Source organism: Podarcis bocagei, assembly GCF_964188305.1.
Source record: "Podarcis bocagei genome assembly, chromosome: 2".
Taxonomy (NCBI): Eukaryota; Metazoa; Chordata; class Lepidosauria; order Squamata; family Lacertidae; genus Podarcis; species Podarcis bocagei.
The window spans coordinates 41973064-41991645 of record NC_138126.1 but is presented as its reverse complement, the minus strand read 5'-3'; the positions used below and the strand labels follow the sequence as shown (position 1 = coordinate 41991645).

Genomic DNA, 18582 nt, shown 5'->3' with positions numbered 1-18582 from the left:
CCGAAGACACTACCGGGTCACGTGGCCAGCATGACAAAGCTGCAACTGGCGAGCCAGCACCAGTGCCGCACATGAAAATGCTGTTTACCTTCCCACTATAAAGCAGTACCTATTTATCTGCTGGCACTTAAGGGTGCTTTCGAACTGCTAGGTGGGCAGGAGCTGGGACCGAACGACGGGAGCTCACCCCGCCGTGGGGATTCGAACCTTACGATCAGCAAGTCCTAGGCACTGAGGTTTTACCCACAGTGCCACCCTACTATGAATATACTTCTTCTTAATTGTGTTTCACTGTTAATATTCTTCCTAATTGTATTTCAGTTCAACAATTACTTTGATAAAATACATATGTTGTTATGTACAAATGGCTTTAGATATCTATTAGTTCCATAAATTACCATATAGCATATATTCAGCACAAAAAACAAAGGACAGCTGGACATATAAAGGGCCCCAATACTTTCAGTAGCCTAGGGCCTCATCAAACCTAAATCCGGCCCTGCTTGGCGGGTGGTGATATATGCAGGTGTTCATGCACACCTATATATAGCCTATGTATTTGCTAGCCACATTGATAAAGTGCTCTTAATGATGAAGTCTAAACCCTGAAAATGGTGCTAGATGCAGCTGTTAATATTAACTGCAAGTGGGACCTGCAACAAAATGCAACTTTCTCATAAATTCAGGTTTCTTGTTTTACTAAACTTCCAGGGCTAGAGGTGGCTGATAAATAGTTGCATTTTTTCCTACACTGGGCAGGATACACCTTACACTTGCACCTCTGAAACAGGGCTCCCCCCCATCCCTCTGAGTGTTGGGTGAACCCCCAGAACAGCATGCAGGGGGAGTGAGGATTGTTTTCTCAGGCAAACTGATACGCTAGCGTACCTGGAACATTTGTGACATTGAATTCTTTGCCCTTTTAAAGAATTTAGCTTCACCCTGAAGCTCTATAAAACTGTACTGAAGCTGTCACAAAGGAGACTTGCACCTCACTTGTGTCTCTGTATGCCTGTGTGAATCATTGTATGCATGCACTTTCTTTTAGCGTGTTTTGTTCATCTGCCATGATAACTGTGGAAAAGGTGGTTGCCACATCTACATTGTTTTAAAAATAGTGTGTCGGGGGGGAAAAGATCTGTGTCTGTTTACACATGGTAACTTGGTATCATTTCTCAAAAAGGATTAAAATGGTTTCAGGCTTGGCCCCTGATAAACCGCCTGTGGGTGTTTCTATCAATAGAGAGCAGAAATCAAATAAAAAACAAAGATAGCCATGACATTGGGGCAATATCTTTATTAGGCTAAAAGTATTGCCAAAATAATGATTTAGAATTTTTTTGAACGCTGCTTGTAAGCTTGTGGGCAGCGCCTGCTTTTATTTTTGAATTTTGTACAGTACTTAGGGTGGTCAACTAAGTTTTCATCTGTGTAGGCCTACTGAAACTAAAGGACATAACTTAGTCATGTTCATTAATTTCAATAGGACTACTCTGAATAAAATTTAGTTGAATACCAGCTTAAACAATTTTAAGCACAAAAAATCATAATGATTATATTTTGTCAGTAAGTTATTATGTTGCCTCTATTATGTAATTGTGGCGGTAATTTTATCCAGCTATTCTTTCTCAGTAAATAGTTTCTCTAAATGAGAAACTTTACTCTTGAAATGTAATCTGAACTGTTCATTTTGCCAAATCTTTATAAACGAACTTTTAAAATCCCATTTCAGGAAGTGGATAACTTGTTGCGTTGTGGAATATGCTTTGACTACTTCAATATTGCAATGATCATTCCTCAGTGTTCACATAATTGTAAGTATACAAGTTATTTATTTCATTTTTGTTTCCTGTTAATGTATTGTTTTATATCAGTGCTTAGTTATTTTTGAATTTTTTTAAATCCAATATGTCAGTGCTAACATACATAAACTAGAAATTTAAATCTTTAGGGTAGGGTGGTATTGGGAGTCTGTAATTTACAGTAATTGATGGCAGACTTGTTGATTCACCAGGTTTCATTATAGTTCTGTTATGCTCGTCATAAGTGGCTCTTGCTGTCTGCTTTAAATAGGAGGTTCTTGGTTGCCTGCAACCTATTATGCTACAGTGCCTTGAGTGCAAGGCAACCAGTACAATACAACCTGGTGGTGTTGACCTGACCTCTAACTTGATCCTAAGCATATTTACTTGGAAGCAAGTAGCACTTATTTCTGAGTAAGTGTGCTTAGTGATAAGGCCGTTGGACCATAGCTAAGGTCCAGGACTCTAAAGTTTGGGATATGCTTATTTTATTTTTTTGTTTAATTCCGTATATGAGTCACTGCCCATAAAGTATCTTGACGTGACTTCAGAATTTAAAAAAAACACCCAATGTCATATATAAAAGACAATTATAATAATTAAAAAATATTAAAAACTCTTCCATATGTAAAAACATGGATGCCAGGAGGAGGCGCAGACAGCTGTCAAAGGCAGTAGTGCATTTGGGGATGGAGAGAGGGAGGCAGAGGCCATTCTCTCAGTATGAGTTCTCATGGATGGTCAGGATGTAAGTTCTCATTTGTTCTCAAGGTCCTTCACCACAAAACGTAGCACTTGACCTGGGCCTATGGAAGACATGAAAGTCATATATGGCTGTCATAATGAAGATGGTACGGAAGCAGTCCTAGCTCAGAGCGTCTGTTATGTATGCAAATGTTCCATGGTTCAATTTCTGGCATCTCCAGGTTGGGCTGGTAGAGAACCGTGTCTGAAATCCTGGAGAGCTACTGCCATTGAGAGTAGACAGTACTCAGCGAGATGGACCAATGGTCTGACTCTGTTTAAGGCAGCTTTTTATCAACACTAGAAATATAAGGGTCTAAACTATTTATGGAGCAAAAAGATGTGTGGGGCTGTTAAACAAAACTATTTGTGGTCCGGTCTAATTTTAATTGATTTTAGAATAGTTGTCTCATTAATTACAGTAGTATGATACAATCGAATTATTAGATGCTCAAAGTGACTTGGAAATAGCGGTAAGTTTTCCCCACCTTAGGTCCTATGGTGTAGTCTTGTTTGCAATATTGCAGCTTGCAAGCATGACTTCCCTTTTTCTACTTTTGTTTGATGTTTATCAGAAGTGGATTTACCTTTTAAAACATGAGATTTGCATGCTATTGACCATATGCCAGGGTTAGCTAACCTGCAGTATTCAGCTGTGTTTTTTCTGCCCCTTCCCTCAATTACTCCGCTTCTGTCTTCTGCACTACCTTTTTATGTTCTCGGTTTGCATGTAGATATTTTTGGAGCTTTGCATGAACACCTTTTTAAAAAACCCAATTCTTCAGGAAGTGTGCCAAAGTGAACATTACTAACCTTAGCTATCATGTTTCTCAATGAGCAAAATGAAGGTTTGTGGGATTTTGTGGGTGGAGGGATATGCAAAATAGTCATTTCCATTTATTGTTAATCTTGCAATACTGATGTCAAGAGCTTTATTTACCTAATGTACAAGGCTTGCACAAGAGTGATCAACAGGCCTTGTACAAGACCTCCACATTATTATTTTAAAGCCTGCTGTAGGTACTCTGATTAGTTTCCAAGGTAATCGCTCACATTTACTTTGCAGAGATCTTGAGTGACTCACTCCTTTGAAAACCAGCATGCCTTCTGCATGCATCTATCAGAGGAAATAAGTGTTTTTCCTTTAGCATTGTGAGCAGCCAGAAACAAAATGGTTTGGTTATTCTCATGTGAGGAGCAAATGGAAGTAGGGGTGTGTCAATAAGGACCAGCCACAAAAATCTCGTCATATGTGCCAGAAGCTACTTACCTAACAATTGTGTTAATGTGCTTCCTCATCACAAGTGACTGCAGATACATGACAAGTTTACTTTCCAGATTTTCTGTGGTAAGATAGAAACTTAAATGTGTGTGGAAAGAAAAAATGACAGGCTAGCATTTTGATGATGGCAATGTCTTGTGGACAGTGCAAAAAAAGACCCTTCTGTGCATTATTAACACCAATTCCACAATAAACTTCCACCTGGGAGCACCCCTCATTCAGTAAACAATTGATCCTGAAAGCTAGCATAGTGTGAAAAAATGTAGCCATTTTCAACATTTATAACCTCATGAGCTTCTGTTAGGTCTCCTAGATGTGTTTCTCTGAACAAAGACGTTTCTGCCTCTTTAGTATTTCTTTGTAGGAAAAATATTCACTCATGTTCTTTTCAGCTGTAGTTTCCTGTAGCTGCTGCTGCTTTTATGAAACCCTTTTTGTGATGGGATGACTGCAACTGTAGACAACATTCTGAATATGCCATAGATCTGTATAGTGGCACTGTGAAGATCATATCGTTTAGAGAGCTTCATCCACCTTCGTAAAAATAATAAAAAAGGCTATAGCTAAGATTTTATCAAAACGTTGCTGGCATTGTGGTATAGTTCTGACTCTGTTGAACAGCTTAGGGTCCCTTGTCCTGGTTTCCTTTCTCTGGTGTTTAATGTAGTTGGATATTCCTGAGACTGGGCTGAACAGTAGTTGGCTCTTCTGACTTGGCGATTCAGTTGAGTGCTGTAATTAGTTTTGTAGGTGCAGTTCTTTAGACAGAGCAGTGTCACTGCAAATATAAATGAGGTGTAGTGCTGAAGACTGTTCTTTTGGTTCAGCTTCAGTGTTTATCTCTGAGTGTGTTCCAGCTCGTTCGGGACATTAATATTGAACATAACATCAACCAGTCCTTTCACGTTCTAAAATGTCTTGGTGCTCAAGGGATTGCAAGACAGACCAATTAAGCTGATCCATATTCATTCAGCTCCAAAGCTTCCCTTCCAGTATGGATTTTCATATATGGCATTTTGAATTATGTATCATTAATTGTGTCAACTACTTAATTGATTGACAGGGTAGACGTTGAACAGGAACTTTGTTAATGGCTCCAGTGCGTCTTAGTATTCATCATAAAAGGTGATGTAAATGGATTAGTTACTAATTTTAAACTTGCGTCAACACTAGTGCTATAGTGAACAAGGAATTTGTCACTTACTCAAAACACATCTTAATGTGGTATAGTGGTTTGATGTGAGTTCTGCAAGGCCTGCTGGCTCTTCTTTGTCTCATCTCCACATGGCCTGGAGGGTGGGAACTGATTGATTCCAGTTACATAGCCTCCTGTTGCTAAAGGAGCCTAGAGAGAAGCTCCACTCAATTTGTTACGGGAAGAATTATTGGTAGTAAAGGTTTATGGGCTCTCTGATGAGACGAGGAGGAGCTCATGATGGAAGATCCCTTGAGCCTTGATGATGCCCTAGATGAGAGCTTGGATTCAAGGTTGCCCAGCTGAGAGATGGGCTGTCCAGTTACTGTTTGTCAGAACTGGTGAACTTCCTTGGTACTGGATTTTCCTGTGAGCTTGTTTTTTGCTGCTCTTACGTTGATAAAGATGAACAATTTCCCCAGCCTTATTTTAATGCTGCTTCTGTGATGGAAATTAATTGGTTTAAAATGTAACCTTTTGATACTTAAAAGCCTTTTCTGCTGCAGATCCCTTTGCGATTTGGATTCATTAGTGAAAAATTGTTCAGTTGAATGTGGATATTTTAATTCTTGTGAAAGAAACGTTTTTCATACATTCAGGGTAGCTCTAATTGTAATATTTATTAGCTTGCTAGTATAACTATATCATTCATTTCCTGGTTGGGGCTATATATTTACTGTTCTTGTAAGCTGATTTGAGCATACTGTAATTTGGAATAAGAAGCATATAAATAAATTTGTTGATTTCAAATGGTTGGATTAAACAATGTTGTCCCTTGAGGACAAGAACTTAAAGGTTTTGTTTCCTAAAAGGAGGGGTTGCCTAAAACACTGTCTAGGATCTGGCTGAAATAAAGATGGTTTTTCCAAAACAAAGTATTGATATTCGTGACAGAAGGTAGGCTATTTTTTTCTGCCACAGGCTTCTGACTGTCCAGCTTAAAGAACAGGGATGAGTTTCATGTGCTAAACTGAAGAAAAAACCTAAGCTTATGCTACCATTGACCATGGGTGCCTGATGCAAAAGGTTTCCATGCCAACATGGGTTGCTGGATCTTTACCTTCAAAAACACAAGGGAATGTCAACTAACCTAACAATCCATGAACAGCATTTGTTGGAATCCTAGAGTTGGAAGAGACCCCGAGGGTCATCTAACCCAACCCAAAGGTAATTTTGTTCTCACCTGAGCTAATGATTGCACTAGCAGAGCCCCCTGTTTTTATTTTTATTTTTAATCAAATATGTTTTTAATCAATTTTTTTTAATTGAACATGTTTTTATCTTTTATTTTAATCCACACATCTTGGCTGTAGTTAGAATTCTTTGTAGAAAGAACTGGTGTACATTTACTACAAGGTGTTCACCTGTACAGGGATGTTCTGAAATGTATGGTTTGTTTATCTTAGGAAGTAGCTGGCAGGACCAAAGTATGGGGTAGCATTTCCTGTTTGCATGTGGTCCATTACTGTCCATTAGATGTATGTTATGAGCTATGAATGTTTTTTCATCCTACTTGCAAGGTTGCATTGTATAGTTTCCTCTACTTTGTGAGGCTGCTCTTCTGATAAATATTTTTCACCATTAAAACGATGAGCACAAAGTTAATACGCTGAGGGAAATTGAAACCAATTATGAAATTTACACTCTTTAAGTTCTGCCAACTGAAAATCAAACTGCAGCACTTCTAGCGCTGCCAAGTAGCCTGGTGTTCTAATTATGTTGTGTTTGTTTTTCCTCCAGATTGTTCTCTCTGCATTCGCAAGTCCCTGTCCTACAAAACTCAGTGCCCTACATGTTGTGTGGTAAGTGTTATTTCCTGTCCTACTGTTTCTGTTGAAGCAAATGCTCTACAGTTCTACAAACTGAGAACACTTGGAGGTATTGGAAAATGTTTCTAGTTCAATCAGTGCCTGATTTAGGCATTTTGGGATCTTAAATGGAACAACCTGCCCCCCCCCCCTATTCGATGTATGACTTGGATGGTGAGCAAGCCAGTAGCACAACGTATGGTAAATGCTTAACTTTCTTTCCAGCATAGTCTACTGTCACTTGTAAGTATTTGTAGAGCACAATGTGCATGCAGTTAAATTACTGAGATCTTATGGGATTTCCTTGAGGTGCAAATGACTTCACCCAGAACAGACATAGGTTTGCTTTTTTCAGGGTTAAAAACTGAGATATGAAAGCTACGAGCTAAATGGCACCTTAAACTGAGGGTATAGGCGCAACAATGGAATGTTTAGGCGTGCTTTTTTATAACAATACGAAGCTGAAAACTGCAGCTAAAATATTATGTTTATTTTTCATAATTAGCCCCCCCTAATATTCTTAAGAGGGTCTCTTCTCCAGCCTTCAGAGAGTAGCTGGAAGTGGGGAGGCAGAAAAAGGTCCTCCTTTCCTTCCACTCTGCAGTTTTAATCTGAAATCTTAGGTGCAGTACTGCACCCAGAGCTCAGAAATTGCTTGCGCTAATGTAATTCCCTGTGGCAAAATGCACCTAAAACAATGGGAGTTTTGAACACTGGCCGTTTTACTGTTACTTATTTATACAACATTTTAAAATTTGCAAAACGTAAACTTTAGCCTAGAATTGCTCTCAGCACAGCCATATAAGGTAAGACCCATTTCAGAGGGGGGCACTTGAGGCTGAGAATGACCCGCCCAAAATCTTCCATGGGTTTCTACGGCTGTGAAGCAAAGTTTTCAAGGCCTACCACTGAGTTTCTGGCCATCCAGACCTCCTAGGTTCCTAGTCATATGCTCTAATCTAGCCTCTGGCTCACAGTTGTAGCATTCTGTGTGCTTTTAATTGATGCATCCCACCATAAATCTCTCTTGTGACTGCTCAATAAAATTTATTATAAGATTAAAATTGAATGCCTAGCTAATAACTGAAGTGTACCCAAACCCTTATGGCTCATGAGATGGTGCTCAGCATTGAGGAACTGTAGCAAATCTGGGAGTAATTTTTCCTAAGTAGCAAATGAAGTCTGTATTATATATGCACAGCATGTTGGTTCTAAATCCATTGTTGGAAAATTAAATAGCAGGGAGCCATATTTACCCTAAACCATATTGGGATTAGTTGTCGCTTCAAACTTGTTGGACTTTAGTTGGCTTCTTAAAATGATAAGTTTCACTAAAAACTGAAGCAGAGGTTTTGATAAGCACTGGCAAAGTATGTTTGCCTCTTATTCCCTCCTCCTGAAGGTATGAATCGGACTACAAAGAATGGAAAGTTGGAAGTCTCAGCTTCCTGTCTCCCCTGACGCCTGGTGCTGGTTTTGAAGACTGCTTTGTAAATATGTCTGGAGCAAATAACTTGTTTTTGCCTTTGTATCGTCTACATCAAACAATTAGTTTTATTTCAATGGAACACAGTATGTATCAGCTTGGCACCATACAAGGCAACTAAAAGCAGAAGAAAGATAAATATCAGGCAGTTTTTATAAAAAGAATAATTTATATGCCGCAAACCTTTGTGTTATCTGTATCTGTTTGTTCCACCATTAATTGAAGTTTTATCCTTTTTAAGTTCTCTCTCTAATTTCTCCTCCAACCCCTGAATGTGCCTTAATATTAGCATCTTCAGTATATATCCTTTTGCCTTACAAAAAGCCGTTGCAGCCATAATAAAACAGTGAATTTCTGGCAATTGGAGTTAAGAGTTTATTAGTTTGCCAGTAATAGCTTTTTATAATTTGATAAAAGAAGCTTACATTTATAAAACATTTCTCAGATTTTTTGGTAAAAGAGGTGATTTCCCTAGTAGCTTAGATGTTTTAAGGAAAAAGGATGCATACTTGGTTTTTATGTTTTGCTTTCAACATAGCAATTTTTGTGCAGATGATTTGAGATACTGGAAATGTATGAGCGAATTAGCACCCCCTTTGTTCTTTTCTAGGCGGCTACAGAACCTGACCTGAAAAATAACCGGATATTAGATGAACTGGTAAAAACCTTCGATTATGCAAGGTACCCCACATAATTTTGTAAATTTCAGAGTGAGAATGCGAATGTGACTCCGTTTGGAAATACAGGTTATGCTGAAGTTAAAAATCTAGACCTGTGATGATTCTGATATTGACTAACTTCTAATTTGGTCAGTGGCCATAGTAGATACTCCTATATTCTTGAAACCTTTCACTCATACATACATCTATGGAACTTTGGATGACACATTCATGTATAATTCCTACAGTACCACAGTGGTTAGAAGCTGTTCAGAGCAACCAAAGACCGGAAGGGGGGGAGTAGGTGGAGTTAGGCCAGATGGTAAAATACATGCGTTGTGTTCAGACAGTCCCAAATTCAACCCTCAGCATCTCTATTCATGAAAGACCTTTGTCTGAGAGCCCAAAGCCACCGCTAGTCAGGTAGACAGTACAAGGCACATATCACAGAATTTTAGAGTTGTGAAGGCCTCCAAGGGTAATCTAGTCCAACCCCCTGCAATGCGGGAAACTCAACATAGAATCACGATATTGCTGCACCACTAGGAGGTAAATCGTTCGATCTTTCTCATTGTCCCCTCCCAAGTTATTTTTTAAAAATAATAAACAAATGATTGGGAGAACGTGGTGCTCATTGCTTTCCTAATAGCAATTTAATATTCAGAACATCAATTCCTCCAGGTTAATGGCCTGCCAAATGGCAGAAAGTTAAGGAAAGCGAAAGCCACAAATAAATGTGTTTCCTGACAGGAAATCAAGCAGGAGACATCACTTGGAAAGGAGCGATATAAATTGTGAAGTGGTTTCAACTTTCTTCTCTTGCGCTTGATAGGCCTCAGGCACCCTGTTGGCTTTGAAAGGAATACAGTGGTGCCTCGCAAGACGAAATTAATTCGTTCCACGAGTTTTTTCTTCTTGCAAGTTTTTTGTCTTGCGAAGCATGGTTTCCCATAGGAATGCATTGAAAATCAATTAATGCGTTCCTATGGAGACTGCCTTCAGACCAGGTCCGGGGACAGTCTGTCCCCGGACCTCTTCTGAAGGCAGGCCGGGGGAGAACGGCAAGCTCCGGGGACAGAGGTGAAGGGGCAGCGCTCCTTCGCCTCTTTCCTCGAACCTCTTCTGTAGGCAGGCGGGGGGAGAACGGCTTTTCTTCCCACCGCCAGCCTTCAGAAGTGTTTTTAAACGCGGGCGGCACCTGGAGTGCTTTTAAACGCGGGCGGCTGGGAAGGAATCCCTTGGACCCCCGCCGGACTTCAAAAGAGCTTCGGGAAGTCCGGCGGGGGGCCAAGGGATTCCCTCACCGCCGCCCGCATTTAAAAGCACTCTGGGCAAAGCAGCGAAGCGCGCTGCTTTCCCCGAGCGCTTCTAAAGGCGGGCGGCGGTTAGGGAATCCCTTGGACCCCCGCTGGACTTCAAAAGAGCTGCAGGAAGTCCGGCTGGGGTCCAAGGGATTCCCTCCCAGCCGCCCGCATTTAAAAGCACTCCGGGGAAAGCAACAAAGCGCGCCGCGCTTTGCTGCTTTCCCCGGAGTGCTTTTAAACGCGGGCGGCTGGGAAGGAATCCCTTGGACCCCCGCCGGACTTCAAAAGAGCTTCAGGAAGTCCGGCGGTGGGCCAAGGGATTCCCTCCCAGCCCGCCCCGCTCCGCTGAAGTTTAGAGGGAGCCTGTGGGGAAAAACTCAAAAAAAAAAAAAAATTCATTTTGCGAGAAAGGCCCATAGGAAAATTTGTCTTGCGAAGCGGCTAAAAAATCAGAAAACCCTTTCGTCTTGCGCGTTTTTCATTGAGCGAGGCATTCGTCTTGCGGGGTACCACTGTATAAACTAGGGCTGACCTGGAACGTACTTCATTTACATGAACACTGCCTTCAAAGTCATCTTCTGAGGGTAGTTTTTTTCAGGGTAGTGCTCAAGAGAGGAAGTGAACCCTCAGCATATAGTATGGTGGTCAGCGCCCTCCCTCTACCAATCATTTTTGGTGACGGTGCTTCATTGTGACCACCATGTTCTGGTTCTAATGAGTAGTAATAATGGCATCAATAAATATCATAGTCAATAATAGCAATATTTGAGTCTTTCCAAGGAAGACAAGGGAACACAGGAGTTGTTTTGGGAGTCATTCAAGAAGGTGGATGCACGAGAATGACAATGAAACCTACATAAGACAACTGGCAAGAGTACTACATGCTGAAAAGTAACTGTTAGGTAATTTAAAAAAACAAAAAAATGTGTGGCAGCAAGCACTCTGTAAGAGAATGGCTGTTGATTCCATTGTAAATTACAACAAGAATTGCTTTTCTTAACCAGAAGCTGTTAATAATTGGATATTTCCTGCCGTTTGCGTGTCTGAACTGTGTTACTATCGACTGCTTTGCCTTTTTGCTCCCCCAGTGTAATTTCTTTACTTGGATGACTCAGAGTTCTGTACCTCAGGGGTTCCGCTAAACTTCTAACCTTTCTGTGTGGAGCAAATTGTGTTTTAAAAATGTAGGCAAGGTTGTAGAAAATGTATTGATTCAAGAAAAAAATCCTGAGTCCCGACTTGTTTTTGGCTACCCAGCCCCTCTTCAAGGGAGTATCTTGGTGTGTGTGGAATCTTTCATCAAATTAGCGCCTTGCCAAGAGAATGCAATGAAATGGAGCAATTCCTACATATATTATGGTTTTTTTTAAAGGAGGTTATTCTTTGAAATGTGGCTCATACCATGTGATAATAAGATTGCTATTTCCATACCCCCACCACCAAGGATCTGTCCCTGAAGAATGTTTATATCCCTCAAAAGGAGTTGCAACTCAGAATATTTTCTTGCTTGACTTGACAGCTTTTATGGCAGAGGTGAGGTAACTTGCTGGACTACAACTCCCATCATCGCTGAACATTGTCTGTGCTGACTGGGGCTGATAGGAGTTGGAGTCCAACAACAATAGGAGGGCCGCGTTTCTCGATCTCTGCTCTGTGGCCTACTCTGTGTTGGTTTTTAGTGCCATCACTATCCCTCGTTACTTTAAAAAAAACGTGCTTTGGCTTTTCCTTTGGGTTTTTCAGCTCTGCGATTTCCCTCTCTTTTGAACACATAACACTTATTTATATATATTTAATGAAGTCATGTAACAAGTCTCCACATTCTAGGAGGCAGGTTACTATGGTTCTTTTCACTAACTCCTCTTGAGATATCTCGGATCTCTGAATGTTAAGGGTTAGTTTTGGTATGACAAGTTGTAGCTTGTGGAGGAAACAGAGGACAGCAAACCATGAAATGAAGACTTTTTAGTGGCACATGAAAAGATGAGAAAAGCCACTATCCATATAAACCTCAAGAAGTTGTGCTCTGGTTTTGAAACCAGACTGTCTATTATGAAAGGGAGCCAACCTGTAAAACATAACCATTATTATTATTATTATTATTATTATTATTATTATTGTCAGGGGTTTAGGAGCAGAGGCACGGGCAAGGGAGGAAACAGAGAGCGAAGGGGAGGAGGCAGAAGAAAAGATGAGTGATGACGACGACCCGAGATCTCCTAGTCTTTCCAGTGAATCAGAGGATTCACAGAAAGGAGCACCAGTGGCCAGGGCAAGGGGGGAGTCAAGGGGGGCACACCAGGAAGATAGAGCCAGAGGGGACTCAGGGGGGAGCAGCTGGAAATCGGGACCAGCGTCACCGCCAGGAAGCAGGGAAGAGGAAGGGAGCCAGGGGGGAAGCGCTGGCAGCTCACCACAGGAGGGAGGGCATGAGTCAGGAGTGGCCACACCTCCATCGGGGAGCGAAGAAACGGTTAAGAGGAAAGTGGAAGGTTGGGCGCGCGCGCCAAGTTCAAATGCAGAGGAAGGCGGCGCAGTAAGCAGCCCCGAAAGGGAACCAGGTCCTAAAGCCCGGCGCAAGGAGGCAGGAGGGTCCGGGTCAGCGTCAGAAGAATCCCGGAAGGAAGAAGCCCCGGGGGGTAGAGGGACCCAGAGGAGGACAGTCAGGCGGAAAAGGTGGAGCAAGGCTAGGATATTAAGTTGGTGCACACGGGGCGGAGAATCAGACGGAGCTTCGCCGATCTAGCTACTAGACGTAGAGTTTGCGCGCAGCAGCGTGAGAATGGAAACTGTAATTCAATAAAGACTTTTACTTAATGATCGCTGGCTGGCGTGATCCTCTGTGAGCTAGGATCTTCAAGCAACTCTGACAGTAAGCTCCGTCTCACCATTGTGGGCATCTACAGCCTCGAGGAGGGGAGAGAAACAGGTGCCTACTAGCGAGCTCACGAACGGCAGACGACATGACGGCTGAGCAGCAGATAGAGGACCTCAGAAAAGCAGTGGCACAACTGAACGCCGAGGTTCTCGCATCCAGGAAGAGAGAGGAGGAGGCAGCTGCCGCCTGCAGGGATCTCCAGGTCAGGTTAGACGTGCTGACAAAGCAGACACCCCGGCAGGAGGGAATTGGGTTGGCGAGACGGACAGGCGGGCTGGTCTCTCACTTCGATGGGAACCTGCAACAGTATCCCAACTTTAGAGCCGACATACTGTGCGCACTGCAACTGCTGCATAAAGACTTTAGAGATGAACAAGAGAGAGTGGGGTTCATCATGTCCCATCTGCATGGGGATGCGAAAGCATGGCTACGCAATTTATGGAGAGATAAGGATCCGGCGCTCCAGAATGCGGATGCCTTTATTAAAGCGATGGATGGGTGCCTTTTATCAAGCATTGACGTGGATCTTGCACGGAAGGAGGTGCATGGGCTGAGACAAGGGAGGGCCAGCGTCAGGCAGTATCATGCCCGCTTTTTCGCCTTGGTCAGTGCCCTGGAATGGGACAGAGATTCGGCTCCTGTAAGAGACCTCTTTTGGGAGGGGCTGCACAACTCGATTAAAGATGAGATCGCGAGGGGGGAGAGACCCCGAACCACCCAGGAGGTCGTTCAGAGGGCACTGGCAGTGGGGGTGAGGCTGGAAGGACGTCCGTGGAGCAAGGACGAAGGGCGTGGAGGGCGCGAACCAGCCGGGGGCCCCTCCTTCCTTCCCAGAGAAGCAGCGCGGGCGCAATCCACGCCTCCGCCAGGAGGAGGAGCCGAACCTATGGAGGTTGGAGGTGCAAGGGCTCAGTCAGCAACCAGAGCCCTAGCACCGGCAGCAGTGAAAGCGAAGCCCCCTAGAGGGAACAGGAAGTGTTACGTCTGTGAGGAACCAGGGCATATGGCAAAAGAGTGTCCCCAGAGGCCCCACAAGCTCACTGCAGCCTCAGCAATGGTGACTGCAGCAACGCAGCAAGGAGGACCACAGCAGGGAAACGACGCAGTCTGGCTGGAGGAAGAGGCACTGGGGCCCAGCCAGACGTGTTAGTGACGCAGTCCCCAGAGATTTTACAGCCCGTGAACCCCCTCCCGCCCAAACCAGTAGTGAGGCTCACAGCATCTCTCCAGCTGCCCAATGGAATCACCATAGACGTGCCAATCACCATCGACTCAGGCAGCAATGCGGACTTTATAGGGCAGGACTTTGTCGACAGGCACGCTGTGCAGTTGCTGCCGGCCACGCTGCCCCTGCAGGTTGTCACGGTGGATGGCAGGGAGCTGCTCGGGGGGCAAGTGGTGAAGCAGACGCCACCAATGGTGATGCGACTTGGGAATCACAGAGAAATCATCAGCTTCAACGTCACTCAACTATCTGACACGCCCGTTGTATTGGGCATGAGTTGGCTGGACAAGCACAGCCCAACGATGGCTTGGTACCAGAGGCAGCTGACCTTCGGCTCTTCCTTTTGTGCTGAACACTGCATCGTGCCCAGGCAGGAAGGAGAGGAAGAGGAGTCACAGCTGCTGCTAGGCACGCTGCAAGCGATTCCCCACAAGTACGCTGAATTTTTGGAAGTTTTCTGCGAGAAGGAGGCAGACAGGCTACCCCCTCACAGACCATATGACTGCAAAATTGACCTGCTGCCGGGGGCGGCGCTGCCTAAAGGGAGACTGTATTCCATGTCAGAGGACGAACTGCAAGAACTCAAGGAGTTCATTGATCATAATTTGCAGCGCGGCTTCATCCGGGAGTCCAAGGCAGTGGGGGGCAGTCCCGTATTCTTTGTTAAGAAGCGGGACACGCCCCAAAAGAGACTCGTAGTGGATTACAGGATTTTGAACAGTGTGACTAGGCCATCGGACTTCCCCATGCCCCGAATTGACGACCTCCTCGCAAAGGTACGGAAGGGCAGAGTGTTCACCAAGTTGGACCTGCGGGGGGCGTACAACCTCATTCGCATGCGGGAGGGTGATGAGTGGAAGACAGCCATGTTCACGCCACTGGGGACCTACGAATATAGAGTTATGCCTTTTGGATTGCAAAATGGCTCCCACGTTTTTCAAGCATTTATGCATCACGTGTTGGCGGGACTTCTCTACAAGACGTGCGTCTGTTTCTTAGATGACATCCTGATCTTTTCGGAGTCGCAGCAGGAGCATGACAAACACGTCAAGGAAGTGCTGAGCAGGCTAAAGCAACATAGGCTCTACGCCAAGCTGGAGAAGTGCCAATTTGACGTGCCGGAGGTGGATTTTCTGGGCTACAAGCTGTCTGACAAGGGGCTCGCCATGGACAGCGCCAAGGTTCGAGCGGTGTTGGATTGGAAGAGCCCGCGCAACCGGAAGGAGGTCCAACGGTTTGTCGGCTTTGCGAACTTCTATCGCAAGTTTATCAAGGGCTTCGCGATGCAGACGGCGGCCATCACTGACACGCTTAGCTCCAAGAGAAAGAAGTTCATTTGGACAGAGCAAGCGGAGCAGTCCTTTCAGGCACTCAAGCGTCTCTTCGCGTCGGAAGAGCAGCTGCTTCATGTCAACCCCAGCAAGCCGATGAGGGTGGAGACAGACGCTTCGGACAGAGCCGTGTGGGCGGTCCTGCTGCAGAAGGACCCGCAGGGGGTGTGGCGACCGGGAGCGTTTTACTCCAGGAAGCTCAGCAAGTCCGAGCAGAACTACACCATATGGGACAGGGAGTTGCTGGCCATTCACGCAGCGTTCAAGGCGTGGAGGCACTTTCTGATCGGCGCCAAGCACACGGTGCAGGTTTGCACGGACCACAAGAATCTAGAGCACTGGCGCACGGCACAGTTCCTGAACCAGAGGCAGATACGTTGGGCTGAGTTCTTTGCGAACTTCGACTTCCGAATAGAGTATGTCCCGGGGGACACCAACATCATGGCAGACGCTCTCTCCCGTAAGCCACAGTATCTGGAGGACGCAACACCAGCGGCCGCCATGCACATCTTCGCACCGACAGTGTGGGCGTGCGCCGCGGCGACCGTGGACCTAGAGGCGGTGCGACGAGCGTTGCAGGGGGACTCCTTCGCACAAGCAAAGATGGCAGAGGTGCAAAGGGGCAAGGCAGCGGCCGACGGTTTCCAGCTAAGAGATGGATTGCTCATCCGTAAAGGGGCCATCTACGTGCCGGGAGACGAACTTCGAGCCAAGGTGCTGCAGCAGCTGCACGACGCGCCCACGGCCGGGCACTTTGGCAAGGAGAAGACGGTGGAATTAGTAGCCAGGGATTTCTGGTGGCCTGGAATGAGAGGGGAGGTCGCAGACTACGTGGCGAGGTGTGACACCTGCCAGAGGGCCAAACCAGTGCACAAACCGCCGGCCGGACTGTTGGAACCGCTGCAAACTCCGGTCGAACCTTGGGAAAGGGTGGCCCTGGACTTTGTCACGGATCTGCCCAGCTCAAGGGGCAAGACGGCAGTGCTGGTGGTGGTGGACCTGTTTTCCAAGATGGCGCATTTCATTCCGTGTGCTAAGGTGGCCACGGCGGAGCAAACCGCCAAACTGTTCATAGACCACGTGTTCAAGGTTCACGGTCTGCCACGGTCTATTCTGTCCGACCGGGGGCGGCAGTTCATCTCGAATTTCTGGCAGAAGCTGATGGGCTTCCTGAACGTCAAGATCAACCTGGCGTCGGCGAGACACCCGCAGACCAACGGGCAAGCGGAGCGGGTCAATGCCATCATGCAGCAGTACCTGAGATGTTATGCAAATCAACAGCCTGCGACGTGGGTGGATTACCTGCCGCTTGCCGAGTTCGCCTACAACAACACGAAGCACGTGTCCACGGGGGTCACGCCGTTCTTCGCCAACAACGGGAGGCACCCCAGAACCTTCCCGGGACTGGAAAGAATGGGGGAGGGGGAGCCGCAGACAGCAGATGCGTTCGCGTCGGAGCTGCAGGAAGTCCACGATCAGCTGAGGCGCCACCTGGAGCTGGCCAAGCACGCATACAAGGTACAAGCAGACAAGCACAGAAGGGTTGGAGAAGAGCTCCACGTGGGAGACTGGGTTTGGTTAGCAGCCCACGCAGTGCCGGCCAGGTCGTTGGCCAAGAAGAAGCTGGGGCATAAGCAACTGGGGCCCTACCAAGTCGAAGAGCAGGTCAACCCGGTAGCTTTCAGACTGGCACTTCCGGAGGGTTCCAGAATGCATCCGGTATTCCACAGATCGGTGCTCACTCCCTACAAGGCACCGCACAGGTTCCAGGAACCCGGAACGGCGCCGAGTCCGGCCAGAGACAGAACAGGGCACGCGGGAGTGGCACAGAAGGAGCGCATCAACGAAGTCACGGAGATTTTGGACTCCAGATGGGGGGAAGAGGGGGTAGAATACTTTCTCGCCAAGGAGGGCACCCCGGCCAGTGCGAACAGCTGGGTGCCGGGCTACGCCTTAGACGAACCTCTGCTCAAAGACGAGTTTCATGCCCTCTTCCCACATAGACCTATGCCAGCAGACTTTTTCGACGACTGGCTTTTCACGCCCACGCTTTCGGCCAGCACGTTCCGGGGGTTCGACTCGGACGAGGAACCGACACGAGACGTCCGTTCCCCGGAGGGGTCACCCTCGGGATCCGCCTCAGAACCCTCGTATTGGTGGGACGATAGGCCAGAGGAGCAGTTCCGCAGAAAGTGGCTGGAATGCTCAGGACGAGCAACGCCGCCAGGAGGAAGTGAGGGAGAGACGGACATGGACATTTTCGGGGACGACCCTGGTTTCGAGCACGGCGGCACAGAGATGGAAGCGGAGGTGACCGTCGTCGACGAGAGCAGGGAGGAAGACCCGGGAGAGTTCAGATGGAGGCCCGCCACGGGAAGCGACCGATATCCGACGTTCGTCCCTTTGCAACAGCAGCCCCCAGCTCCAGCACCGGAAGGAGGGGAGGGGGGAATGGGGGGCTTCGAGGGGGGGATGGATGTCACGGGTTTAGGAGCAGAGGCACGGGCAAGGGAGGAAACAGAGAGCGAAGGGGAGGAGGCAGAAGAAAAGATGAGTGATGACGACGACCCGAGATCTCCTAGTCTTTCCAGTGAATCAGAGGATTCACAGAAAGGAGCACCAGTGGCCAGGGCAAGGGGGGAGTCAAGGGGGGCACACCAGGAAGATAGAGCCAGAGGGGACTCAGGGGGGAGCAGCTGGAAATCGGGACCAGCGTCACCGCCAGGAAGCAGGGAAGAGGAAGGGAGCCAGGGGGGAAGCGCTGGCAGCTCACCACAGGAGGGAGGGCATGAGTCAGGAGTGGCCACACCTCCATCGGGGAGCGAAGAAACGGTTAAGAGGAAAGTGGAAGGTTGGGCGCGCGCGCCA

At 46.3% G+C, this 18582-nt stretch overlaps 1 protein-coding gene across 2 annotated transcripts in view; it reads left to right on the top strand.

The window, feature by feature from the left end:
* RAD18 (RAD18 E3 ubiquitin protein ligase) overlaps positions 1-18582 on the top strand; it is a 123901-nt gene that overhangs the window by 1364 nt on the left and 103955 nt on the right. For both annotated transcript variants that reach the window (XM_081184252.1, XM_081184251.1), the window contains exons 2-4: positions 1733-1814; positions 6764-6825; positions 8928-8998. In XM_081184252.1, coding sequence (XP_081040378.1) covers positions 1733-1814; positions 6764-6825; positions 8928-8998 — 215 coding nt within the window. The remainder of the gene's footprint in view (positions 1-1732; positions 1815-6763; positions 6826-8927; positions 8999-18582) is intronic.